At 39.4% G+C, this 13116-nt stretch overlaps 1 protein-coding gene across 7 annotated transcripts in view; it reads left to right on the top strand.

The window, feature by feature from the left end:
- FBN1 (fibrillin 1) overlaps positions 1 to 13116 on the top strand; it is a 144836-nt gene that overhangs the window by 57362 nt on the left and 74358 nt on the right. For 4 of the 7 annotated variants that reach the window (XM_069025321.1, XM_069025322.1, XM_069025323.1 and 1 more), the window contains 5 exons: positions 1594 to 1719; positions 5438 to 5596; positions 8448 to 8606; positions 9947 to 10087; positions 10859 to 10978. In XM_069025321.1, coding sequence (XP_068881422.1) covers positions 1594 to 1719; positions 5438 to 5596; positions 8448 to 8606; positions 9947 to 10087; positions 10859 to 10978 — 705 coding nt within the window. Of the gene's footprint in view, positions 1 to 794; positions 845 to 1593; positions 1720 to 1895; positions 1982 to 4256; positions 4324 to 5437; positions 5597 to 8447; positions 8607 to 9946; positions 10088 to 10858; positions 10979 to 13116 lie in introns of those variants that run through there. The other 3 variants (XM_069025325.1, XM_069025328.1, XM_069025327.1) reach the window with 3 other exon arrangements.

The raw sequence follows: 13116 nt of genomic DNA, 5'->3' as shown, positions 1-13116 counted from the left end.
CTGCAAACTTGGGTTATCTGTGTGCCACCCCAGTCCCTCCACTACTTTCCTGAAAAGGCAAGGGGCTACAAAAATATTAGAGCATCCGTACTTTACCTAGAAGAGCAAGAGTTGTTAGTTTTTATACTATTGAGTTTTTATATTACTGTCTTCACAGAAGTAGAACTGAGATCCTCTCTACTTGCTAAAATTCTCATTAATGGTCCTGCGGGACTTCGGGTGTTCCCCCATCTGGTGGGGCCAAATTCCAGTTTAGGCGTTACATTTAAATTCTTCCAGTCCATTTTAATGACTACGGTATTATTCACTCTTTGCCTTGGTGTGTTGGGTGGTGTTACAGTATTTCATCTCAGAAATTTTTGTGGTTGGTGAAATCATTATTACAGTCATGTGTCTGTCTTTTCGTAGATCTCTGGAGGAGAGGTTGGGTAGAGTCCTGTGATGCCATTATTTCTAGCTGGATGCTCCCTGTCAGGAGAGCATCTGGGTGATTGTAGATGGCTGTGACAAGCAGATGTCATTGATCAGCCTAGAGAATAACCTCCCTTTCTGCTCTGTTTGGCTGATTACTCTTGTAGGTACCATGGAAAAGATTGAGCTGTTTTTAACCTCAGCAGAACTCCAGGTTCCTAGGAGATGAGGGCAGTGCTAATTAGATGCAGCTGTATTGTTAAGACAGTCTCTGGAAACCAAGGGCAAAGTAACTACACATCACAGGCAGGCTACTGGTGGTAATTAAGGAGCACTTGGGGCTGACATAGGTTGTTATTCACATAGCTGTAGATAATACAAACTAGCTGTGGAAGAAACCCTTCAAGTTCCCTCTGTGTAGCTATGATGAGTTGTAAGAATTTGTTAGATTTTTTTCCTGCAGACTTTGAAAATTTTTCTGCATTGTATCCATGATGATGATTTAGTATAATGATTGAGGTTTTTTAGTGAAGAGAATCATGATATGGAAATTCTATTTTAAAATCACTGACAAAATGTAGGGGGAATTACGGATGCTGCCTGATTTCTGCAGTAGATATTTCAGATACACTCTAGAAACCTGTTGAAACTTCAGGACATTGATTTAGTGGAGAAAGTCAGGGAATATAATTTTTGTTGCCTGCAGTCATCCTGGTCTGAGCTGTAATCCTGTCAGATTGCATTAGTTGAACAATACCTAGCTGCTCAGTGCTTTTGTGTGGGGGATTTCCAAGACAAAACCCGAGTGCAGTAAGAAGGACAGGCAGTTCAGTAGGTGGAACATCTCCCTTTGAGTCTGTATTGAAGCAGTGCCTCAGTGTGGTACCAGGAGATGCTGTGCTGCTGGAGATAATGGTTAAGCTCCTGATCACTGTGGTCATGGCACAGTTTGCATTCTGGTCTCAACACAGTTTTCTTAATTCTGGTATGCAGAATTCAGTGCAGATACAGTGGTTTTTAGGTTCTGTTTCATTTCTCTTTATAAAATGCCTAACAAAAGATGCTAATTCAAAACTGCTGATTATGCCCCAAATTTGATTATTACTAATAATTATAAAATACCTCTTCTTGTGCCAAAACTAATTTAGCTAACCTGCCCCTGCATCTCTTTTTGTCTTGAAGATATCGATGAATGTAGCACCATTCCTGGAATTTGTGATGGAGGAGAATGTTCAAACACAGTTAGTAGTTACTTCTGCAAGTGTCCTCCAGGGTTTTATACAGCTCCTGATGGCTTAAAATGCATAGGTGAGTAGAATCCTGTGAACAATAGGACCATAGGTGTCATAAACATTCATGAATTTATAAAATGGGTAAGAGTATGTCAGAAACATATTTCAACTTGTGAACTTGAAATCCTTCTTTTATATAAAAGTACATCACGTGCCTGTATATGTATTCTGAAATGAGTTTTCCATTTGCAGGATGTTTCTTCTTTACCTCTTCATTGTGACCTTCTCTTTTATTTTTCTGCCACAGTTTTTCTATTATGTCATATTTGTTGCTTTAGAACTTGTTTAACCATCTCCTTGGTACTGTTGCTTTCATGTTTGTCTTTAATTTAGTCCGTGTTATATTCAGCACTCATTTAGAAAAGCAAATTTGCATTCCAGCTGTTATGACCCTAATGCAGGTATTTGTCATTAAAAGAAATAGTGTGATAAAGTGAGTATGGGACATTTTTGTGTGCTTTTATGATGCTGATGATCTGGCAGGGCTGTTCTCTCAGGCTTTCACGGTGGCAGAGCAGAACCCATCTTCCAAAGGCCCGACCAGGAACCAAAGAACTTTGTGAATTAAATGACTGCCACTGCAGTACCAAAGCCCTAAAAGAACAGTGTTAGCAGTTAATGCTTCTGGGAAGCATACAGCCTGCCCTGAGGCAGGTCTGTTAATTTATTTTTTTCTCATTTTTGTGCAGTAATTTCTTTCTTCAGTGCCAGTGCTGAATTTTGGGCAAAAATCAAATGAAAGGTGTATTTCCTCAGTTTTAGCTTGTTTTTTTAAAGGCTCTTACACAGTGCCAGCATTAGGAATCAAGACAGCATCCTGTGTTTAGTACCTTTGGTAGAAAATAATTTCAGAAAAAAATTGGAAAGAATCCCAAACTTCACAGAGATTAGTACCAAATAATATTAACTTTCCTGGGAGATCTGGAAGTAGTTTGGGTTGTGATTCATTTTGAATGGTGCCATTCCGTTTCTGCAGGTTGTAAGAAATAAACTGTTTTTCTTCCATCATCAAGAACAGCTTTTCTGTAGTTTTGATCCATACTCTACACTTAAAATGCCAATGGGGATTGCTTTTATTGCTTCAGATTAATAGCTTCTAAATTGCTATGCATCATTAAATCATTGATTGCTGCCTGCACTTAATATTTCTGAGCAAGATTCACCTTCCCATAACAAAAATTTTCTAGAGATGCACAACTTGCATTTTCTTTTTACTTTTTATATCACCACTCAGTCAGGACTGGTCAACATTCACACCCATGTCACATTCCTGCAGTTTCCCAGCATTTTTACATTTTCCCATGTAGTAGGCTGAGGCAATTCAGCTAAAGAATTGGAGTTTTGAATGGTAACAAAGTATGATAAATAATATGCCAGACTATGAGCCATCATTAAAATTTTGGCTTTGTGTTCAAGGCAAGATGTGCTAAATGGGAAGCACTATCAATTGTCTGTAGATATTTTGGATTCAGGTCTAATATGCAGACTCATACTTGCCATATTCACAGGGACAGAGCCCAGATTTGTATTACTGCTGGGCAAAACATGTAATCTTGATTTAATTACAACATGTCTGTCTTAAGTGAAAAGTGTTAGCTGAACGTGTCTGTTCTGTTAGAGAGGAGGAAATGCTTCTGAGAAATGTATCCCTTAGGGGACTCAAACTGAGCAGCACTGGGGCCAAACATCCAAAGGATGCACCAGGAGCTCCATTATTACAAACCTTAAAAATAAGAACAGACAAAGCAAAGATAATATCTCCTAGAGCTGAAGAGCAGAAACAAGAGGAGGGCATTTCATCCCAAGTACATGAAGAGTGTAGTGAAGAAAGTTGATAGCCTGTACTTCCAACTGGCATATTTTTTATTTTTGAGAGACAAATTTTTATTGAAATTTCTTCTCATGGTGATTTTTTGCCTTTTCAGAAGGTTGTAATTTTTAGTAAAAATAATAAATACTAAAATCTGAAACAGATAAAAGTTGTTTCCTGCTGTTCTTGTCCTTATTTGTGTGATTTTACCATTTGAAACAGAAAAGGAAAGGGGGGAAAACAAAAATATTCACTTCTGATTACAAAGATGGAAAGATTTGGTATTTTTCTCATAAACTTACTGGGTTTTTTTCTGAAAATTGTGACTTTTGGACACCCTCTTATACTTGTAGCTAGATAAAGCTGTTTGCTGTGTGCTCATCTCTTCATGGCTCATTGTGTCCTTGCACAGATCCCATGTAGATTCCTTTTCCACTTCTTTCCGTTACTGCTCTTAAATGTTTCAAAACTTGGTACTGACCAAAATTGAGAAGGATGAATTACAAAGGAGGATGATCAGGTCTGTTAGATTATTTCCTTCTTCCCATCCACCCCACTGTCACACCAAGCAACTGAGTATCTCTCCAGGAGTACTGGAGAACAGTTTTGACTCCAAGGAGTTCTCTTTGATTTTTAAGAGGGTAGATGAAGGAGTAAATACGTGTGGCAGTTTAGCTGGGTACCAGGAGAAAATGGAGAACCAGTAATAGAACTGAAAACTCTTTTTTTGTTCTCTTTTTCAGATTTCCACCATATGATAATATGAGTGATCTAATTAAAGTTTGGAAGTAAAGGCCAACTGACTCTTTTAGCTGTACTGCCAGTAATAGCCACGTTCAGGGTTCCAGCTAATAAAAGGCAGAGCTATCACAGACTCTCACAACATATCACTATATGTCAGCTTCCTCAAAATAGTATGAAAATTTCCTGGGTTTTTTTACATCCACTTGTGTAGCTAGTAAATTCTGGAAAGCACTGGTACTAGACAGATGAATCCACCATGCCCTAAGTAATTGAGGTGCTGTTGCTTTAGGGAATGATGTCTGCTGTTGTAAGACTGTATCTGCAACTTTTTCCACTACATTTTGACAGCAAGTATTTGTATGTTTTAGAAACAAACTTGGTCTGGTTTATCATGCAGCATCAAATCACATCACAGCTTATATTGAGTTTGACATGATGTGACATATTGTGAAACAATTCCTCAAAGCTTCAGATGGTATCACAAGATTATTTTTTATGATTTTTTTTTTAATCTCATCCACATTTTCTTGTCCTTCTCTAAGCTGGGCTATCTCTGTGCAATGTTGTTAGAGCTGAGTATATAAAATCTGGGTACAGGACATTCTTTGTGCAAACATATGCTTATCCTTTTTAGACAGGAAGCCAACACATCTCCATAAACTGTGTGATTGCACCAGTTAAAACTGTGTTGCTCTTTCTTGCCTGCAAGCCTATATCTTGTCAAATCACTACATACTTCATCTGGGGAAGCCATGGCTAATGAAAAATGAACTAATGCTTTGAGAGCTGCAATGCTGTCAATTTACTGCTGTGCATCCATGCTTTCAATTCAAGGCTTAATTGATCTGGTACTATCATTAATAGAGATGACACTGTGGTTTTTCTTTAGGTGCACAGAAGCATATGTTGTTATAGACTGAATATATGTTTTTCCTGCATTTTTGCCTCTGTTGACTCATTGTCGTTCCATATTTCACTGCAGCTTTCTCACAGGTTACACTTGAGTCTGAAGCAGCCCAAATATTGTCTAGATTGTTCTGGTTTTCTGCTTCTTGTAATGTTGCAAGGGCTATGTCATTGATAATGCAAATCACTCCAGAAAAGTGGGACCTTTCCCTTTTGTGAAAGTCCCCTTCCTCATTGGGCTGATGGTCACCCGTGCATTTCTTTCTCTTGGCAGACGTGCGCCCTGGATTCTGCTTCTCCACGCTGAGCAACGGGCGCTGTGGCAATCAGCTGCCGCAGCCCCTGTCCAAGATGCAGTGCTGCTGTGACAGCGGCCGCTGCTGGGCTTCAGCTCCAGCCACCGCTCCAGAAATGTGTCCCATCAGATCCACCGGTATGAGCACACCTGAGCTCTCGTCAGCATGGCTGAATGCTGGATTCGCTGTGATTTTTTTTTTCTTAGCCATAATGTTTTCCTTAAAGAACTGCACAGAATGGTTGAGGCTGCAGAGCACCTTGGCAGATTGCTTAGTCCAACTACCCTGCTAGAGCAAAGCCTCCTATGGCAGGGTGCTCAGGACCCCCAGGAGAGCAAGCAGACAGAAGGAATTATTTGTTGCTAATTAGTGTTTTGTAGCCAAGTTACTCTGACCTTACCTAGTTCAGATTTGTTTTCAACATCCTCTTCAAGTTACTTCCTCTAGACCCTTCTAATATATCCCTATTCCCTCTGCATTTTCATTCTCATTGGGAAACTGGGATTTCCTTCCTCATGACAAGCTTTCTGAGGTGCCATATATTTCCCAAAATTTGACACAGAAGATGGTTTCTTTCTGCTACCAAAATGTGCTGTTCTTTATTGCCTCCTTGTGTATTGAGATCCTCAGATAATGTATCACTTGAATTGAGAGAAGATGGTGAGCAGATTGTGAAACTAAGTATGGGGGAGTGGAGGGAAGATGATTTTGAGATTGTTTAGGACTGGAGACCTAATAAAATGCTTTAGAAAAGGAGGATACAAGAAACTGAAGAATTTATGGGAGGAGGTTAAGGGAGGTGCAGAGTTAATGGAGGAATGGGATTGTAAAACTATAGCAGTGTAACTGAAGAAATTGTCAGAGCTCATATATGGGAGTTTTTATTATTTTTGTTTTTAATCCTTTGAGTGAAACTGCATAGTACTGGAGCAGAAATCTACAATCAGAACTCTTGGAAGGCTTTCTGTTTCTGTCACTGTCTTAATAATATTTAAACATGTTAAAAGTTCAAAACTGGCTAGAATCATGCTAAAAACAGTGCACTCTATTGATAACCATCTGAAATAGGAAGACAAGGAGAAATTTTTCAGTCTTAACACAGTTCTTTTTTTCTTCAAATACTTTCTAATTACTCATATCTAACTGGTGAAGAAACTGGGTGGAAAAGTAAAGTAATTTGGCCAAAGCTACAGACTGAGACGTCATGGAGAAGGAACTAGAACCCAGGACTTCCTGACTCATAAATCCATGCAAGGTCTTCCAGATCATGGTTACATGCCACTTCTTTTTTGGTTTTGCTTCTGACCTGGGATATAAATTGAGAGTATAAATTACTCTTTTGAAAAGTGCTTTGAAATTCTTTGAAAAGCTTTACATGCATTTAAGGTATTGCTGTCATCATTTAATCAAGTTCAGTTATTCTTTACTTAGTGTATTCTGAGAGAGCAAGACAAGGAATTTGGAGCTGTCAGTGGCCCAAAGTCTCCTTAACTCTGAAATGGAAATTTACTGCAATATAAAGGGGAGCACTAGCTGCATAATGTAACCGTGTAGTTGCATTTTAAATGTGGGCAGCAGACCCAGTTGCTACTACAAAGTAGGTTGTTTATTACTAGAAATTACACATGGAGATTAAAATTGCAATAAAAAAGGCTTGCACTGTATTTTTTAATTACATGGCAGGAATTGTTTATGTGGAATAACAGGGGTTACCATTGACACTATTTAAAGACTAAAATAAAGGAACAATAGAGGGAAATGCAGTGACACATGAAACAAACTGATTGCCCAACAGCATTAAATAAATGCAAACATCATAATCAGGAAAAGCAGAACTTTAGGCTATGATGATTGTTTAACAAATCCTCTGTGATTCAGGAAGAGCTTCTAATGTGTTTTACAGGTAGAAGTAGACATGGGATGAAAGTGTTGAAGGCTGAAATATCCAGCTTAGTTCTCCCAACATTTACTTTATTTTTCTGTTCTCATTTTTAATATTGTTTCAGCAATTCATTCATCTCTAGATTTTTTCCCCCGTTATATAATTCCTCTCCCCTGTTGTGTCACAGACTTTAAATTTTGATGTTCAAAGATACTGGCTGCACAAATAATTATTTGTGTGCACACAGATTGTGAACGTGAATTAGGTCAGCTGGAATGTGGTCTTTAATTGTGATACTCCGTGTGCATTTTTTGGATCGCAAGTTCCAAACCCACACTTCCCAAAGACAAAAGAATCATGGGCAAGAAGAAAAGTGGGGCAGTAGGGCAGATGCCACTAATAAACAATAGGAGAATGCATCACACTCAGCATTGACTGTGCTTACAGCAAAATAGATCATTTTCCCATCATCTGGAAAAGGATGAATTTGTGAGGATCTGACTTGGTTTGTCTTTGGCTACACTGCTTAGACTGCGCCTTACTTGGTTTCTGCTTTTATTGGCAAACTTAATTTTCAGAGGGAAATAGTGTTAGTGTGTTCATTCTCTAATTGGTTTTGCCTCATTGCTTATATTTCTTTGTTTTAGGAGGTTAACTTTTAAGAAATCCAGTTGAAACTGGGCTTTTTTCCCTGTTCAGTATTTTTCTAACTCTGTGGCAAGCTTTCTATTAAATTAACTTGGGATCAAATCCAGAAGTCCTTCTTTAGGTAAACTTCACACTGAGTTCACCAAAGATTTTTGCTTGAAAGAAGACTAAGTAGATTAGGATCAGGTCCCTGCCTCACTGTTCAATTTCATGTCCAGAATGTCAGTTCTGTTACCTTTTTACTGGCAGTCTTCTGACAAGTAGTGTTGAGATTCTGTGGATTAATGACTCCATTCAGAGAACAAAGCTTGTTACTATGAAGAAAACATATAGGCTCACATTTTCCAGATTATTTAAGGTTTGTTATTGCTAATCTGAAACTGCAAGAAGGGGGAGAGTTGGATTAAATGGAACAGGCTGCAAGAGTCTAAAACAGCATTCATGTTTTCATGTTTCAGACGAGTACCGTAAATTGTGCACAGTAGCTGCTATGCTGCCAGCAAGACCTCATGACCTTCCTCCGGCCCGTCCTGACGTCATCCCTCCACCACTCATTCCTGGTGTTTACCCTCCTCCACATCCAGAAATCATCTATCCATCTCGGGCTCCACCACATCGTAAGAGAGAAAGAAATAACCTCTCCTTGCACCACGTGCATTTAGCTTCTTTAGAAACATGCATTTCTCAGGAGCAGCGTGCTCCTCAGATGTTGGTATCTTTTACTTACTTTATGTGGACATGGAGTCTCTGGATATCCTTTTGATCAGAGCCTGCTTGCCATGTACCTTATGGCAAGATACCTGTCTCATGAGTAGTGTTTTCCCTGTTAAGATAGGTTTCAAAAATCACATTCTCATTGTGTGTACTGTGGCTCATGTATTGTGGCAGTTACATTACTGTTATTTTAAGGCCGTTGTGAGCTTTGCTGCATGTCAGCACTGTGTAGTATGAATAGCTCTTTGACTAGGTTGTGAAAGATACACATTAAAGAGCTTGTCTGACAGAAAGCAACTTCTTTCAGGTTGTTTTCCTCACTTGTACTTGGCCAGGTAGGAAATGTACTGATAAAAATACTACTCTGCTGGATACTGAGAGTGACCCAGTGTGCAGGAAGAGCTATTTTAGTGATACACATGGATGGGCTCATTTTCTCTAGCGTAAGAAGGAAGCCAGAGCAGACTACCAATGCAGAGCAACATACCAATATAATACCATCCTTTTCTGTCCCTTGCTCAGAGAATTACTACATGCCCATGTAGTCTGGAGTAGGCATGTGCCACCTGAAACCGTTTGGCATAGCCACACACTCTTTTGCAAGTAAACAGAAGCTGATTTTGCCCATGCTCTGTGCAGATGCAAGCAGTCTCTGCTTGCACTGGCACCAGCTGAAACTATTTAGTCTTGGTTCAGCACCAAGCTGAGCTAATAAGCCTAAGAGACAAAGTATTTTAGCTCAGGCTGACACAGCACTGACGTAGCTGCACAGCTTCTGGTCAGCTGGGAGTAGGGACAGAGCCAGCTCGTGCCTGCCTGCCAAAGACAGTATAGGCGTATTCCCAGGGTTATCCCTGCCCTCCTCACTGCTATCTATCTGGGAAGGCTAAAATAATGAACTGGTCTGCCTGCTCTATGCTAGTCTTAGGCTTTTAGTAGAGTCCCTGCAGTGCCACACACCCACTTTACCTCTAGGTATGAGCAGACATGGTCCTCTTTGGCAGGACAAAAGATGAAAACAGAATCAGACTTGCCACAATGAAAATTTCTGTGGTTGTTAGCTGTTTTCAAACAAATCCCTAAGAGTCAAAGGGCCATTTTCTCTCTCCCATTTTACTATGTAATTCACATCACAATTGAAGGTAAATGTTGACTTTTAATAGAAAATCCTGCTGAAGTTGTAGATGATCAGAAGCTATTTTGATGAACTATTAAAATATTTTTCCAACTGTTGTTATTTCAGAGATCTTGCCGGTGAACTTAACTGACTATTGCCAAACATTCCGGCATCTCTGCCGTAATGGACGTTGTATTCCCACTCCTGGGAGCTACCGCTGCGAGTGCAACAAAGGATTCCAACTGCATGGTAGAGAGGAATGCATTGGTATGTGGGTTTCTGCTGTAAATCACAGGGGGGAATTTCATTTTGGAGAAAAAAAACATTCTTCTCCACACAATGTAACAACTGAGTTCTTAAATAGAAGAGCCCCGCCTCCAAAAAAAAAAACAGAAAAGAGACTTTGAAGAGCTAATTGATCTCAATGGCAAATTTACTTTTACAACAATTTTGCCTTTAAAACAGTATTTAACAAATCTTATAATAAAATTATACAGAAGCAAGGATTTCTTATTTTACAAACTTGTGACTATAATGTGTTTATTAGTGATTGAAAATGATCTCTTTAAAATGCTACCAGCTTTTTGAGTATGCAGTGACCTATTGTTGAAAAAATCATAAACTTAGGCTTACTAAGATTTACAAGTCCTCTTTCAGCTCAGGACTAGTATCTTGTTGGGCTCTTGAGACCTTTAAGTTTGGAAGTCAGCAAGATCTCAATGATAGAAGCAAGGATTAGCTGTCTCTTAGATGCAAGATTTTGGTTCTGTCAAAATTTTCAGTGAAGCTGGGAATGTGGAAATGTGGGATTAAGGCCTCTACCTTTCACACATGCAATATCTTATCCTACCGAAAATTCATTTTTCCCAGCTCTTGCTTGTCTTAGAATATGGGATCTTTTTTTCTGGGCTCTCAGTGGTGTCCCCTTTCAGATTGAAGGCCACTATTTCTCCAAGTACAAAATGGTAAAATACCCCTGCAGGTAAAAGTAACCTCTAGCCAGTGTCGTAATAAGATTATATTGTCTGTATTCCACAGATATTGATGAATGTGAAAGGAATCCATGCATTGGTGGAGACTGTGTGAACACCCAGGGATCCTACATCTGCCAGTGTCGTATTGGCTATCAGAGCACAGCGACCAGGACAGAGTGCCGAGGTAATGGTCATGCAGCCACCTCTGCTATCGTGTACACATCAGGGGGGAAAATGGTTTTCAGGCAAAATTTAACAGATGTGTCAAATGTGAGAGTTTAAAAAAAATAAAATCAGATATGGCAGTAAAAATTACTAACCTGCTGGAGCTGGCTGCTCACAGACTGGGTTATGAGAAAAGGCATTTTGTCTTGTGCTAAAAGGATCTTGGCACTATTTATGGCTTTGAAGTAGAAGAGACATATTTTCTTTTTTTTTAAAATATTAAGACATTGTTTTCTTTTGCTACTTGAAGATCTCAAGGACAGTTAAACGTCCCTTCTTTGGAGAAACCCTATATGTATAAAAGATCAAGGAAGCTAGGGGGGAAGATAAGTCTTCTAGTGGGTAAATATAAGATTACACTGCCCATGTGTTGCCTCTGCTCACTGCCAGAGAAAGAACTAAACATAATTTACAGCACTGAAAACTTAGATGTGGAAAAGTAGTAAGTGGAGCACTGGGAAAGTCTAGATGAGGAAGCTGTAGAGTCCTCGTAGTTATTTTGATGATCAGACTGAGCAGTAGTCCTGATGGTCTTCATCCTGTCTTCCTGTGGGAGTGGGACCACATAACTCCTCAGCAGTCAACCAACCCTCTGTCAGGGTTTTGTCACTGCCAAATTGTTCTGGGTAGGAATTTGACTGTAAAGGTGGATGGATGCAGTCCTTTATCATTTAGTCATGAGAGGTTTTTGGCAGAAGAATGAATGACTGCTTTGATATTCCATAAAAAATGAAGCATCCAAATGAAACAGGGTATTTGAATGCTCAGAGTCACAGATTATACTTGTGTTTTGCTTCTTGGACTGAGTGCAGGGTGCAGAGCATGCACTCAGTGTGAAGCAGAGAATTTCTATAAAGCCAGAAGAAAGTTATCTATATTAGTGGGCATTTCTTTTCTTCCTTTTGTGAATCAGAAAGGTGTTGGTGGTGCAGAAGCTCACTCTCCAGTCCAGGAGGACACGCAGAGCCAGCACCACTGCTGCCTGTTGCTGGGGAGTATTTGACCTAATTGCTGCCAAGCAGCCGTGTTGCAGAAGCATCTCCATAGTTCAGCTGCCTGGTGGTGAGGGAGTGCTGAGGGGAGTCTCAGCCGTGATGAATTTACTCATGAGTCATTTTTGTCACACGCTTTTAATTTGACTGATTCATTACACAAACACATGGTTGTCAGAAGCCCAGTAGCTTAATGGCATTTAAGTGTGGTCACTTAGCAGTTCCTTTGCAGTCTATGGGAACTGTGCTTGCTTGACAGCCAGAGCAGAAAATGCTGTGATGTGCAGAATCTTGGTTTTCTAAAGGAATTTGTAGGACCAGTGTAGGGAAAAGAAAAAGGCTAGTGGGGTGCATTTGGCAAAATGTACATATAGCACTGGTGCCTGCCAAAATCAGCATTTGTTGTAGAATTACTTCTCATGACTACTTTGGATGTTGAGATTTTAATTTTTTGCATGCACAAATGTGTCTGTGCTGATGTGCTTTTGGAGATGTATTCCTTACGTTTGCTCTTGAAAAACAGTCTCCATAATGACCAGATGTTTATCTATTTGTTGCTCTGAGGTTCCAGGGGAGGGTTTTTTCTCCATGATGACTCTGATTGGTGACTGATTAAACATTGCAGTCTGTATTGCAAGCTACTGATTCATCCATTATTAGGATCCCTTATAATTCTAGTAGGAGATTGGCTGAATGAATATCTTAATTGGAGACATAGGTGAATAAAGTCACATTGTGATTAATGATCTGAACAAAAAATGCTTCTCAATTGCAGAAGAGAGGATATGAAATGGACCTCAAAAAAAGGTGAAATTTCCTAATGATTAGCTATGAATGTGTGGGAGTCAAAGCTTTAATAGCTAAGTGCTTACTATAATCTACCCAACATTTCTGACAAGAAAAGGTCAGGTCTTACTGGGAGGTGACAGCAATTTTGGCTATTTCAGTGAGAGAGGAACTTTGATTTTTTGCAAGTTTCTCTGAGGAGGAAAAAAACATGGTGATGTTATTTCATTTGAAAATTAGAAATGTGTCAGACTAGTTCTGGGGCTCTGCTCAGCTGTGAGTATGAACAATGAGATTCAGTATGAATTTTCAACACATT

The sequence above is a fragment of the Aphelocoma coerulescens genome, chromosome 10 (assembly GCF_041296385.1).
Source record: "Aphelocoma coerulescens isolate FSJ_1873_10779 chromosome 10, UR_Acoe_1.0, whole genome shotgun sequence".
NCBI lineage: Eukaryota > Metazoa > Chordata > Aves > Passeriformes > Corvidae > Aphelocoma > Aphelocoma coerulescens.
Note: the sequence above shows the minus strand (reverse complement) of the source record. Positions and strands in the feature narration are given on the sequence as shown.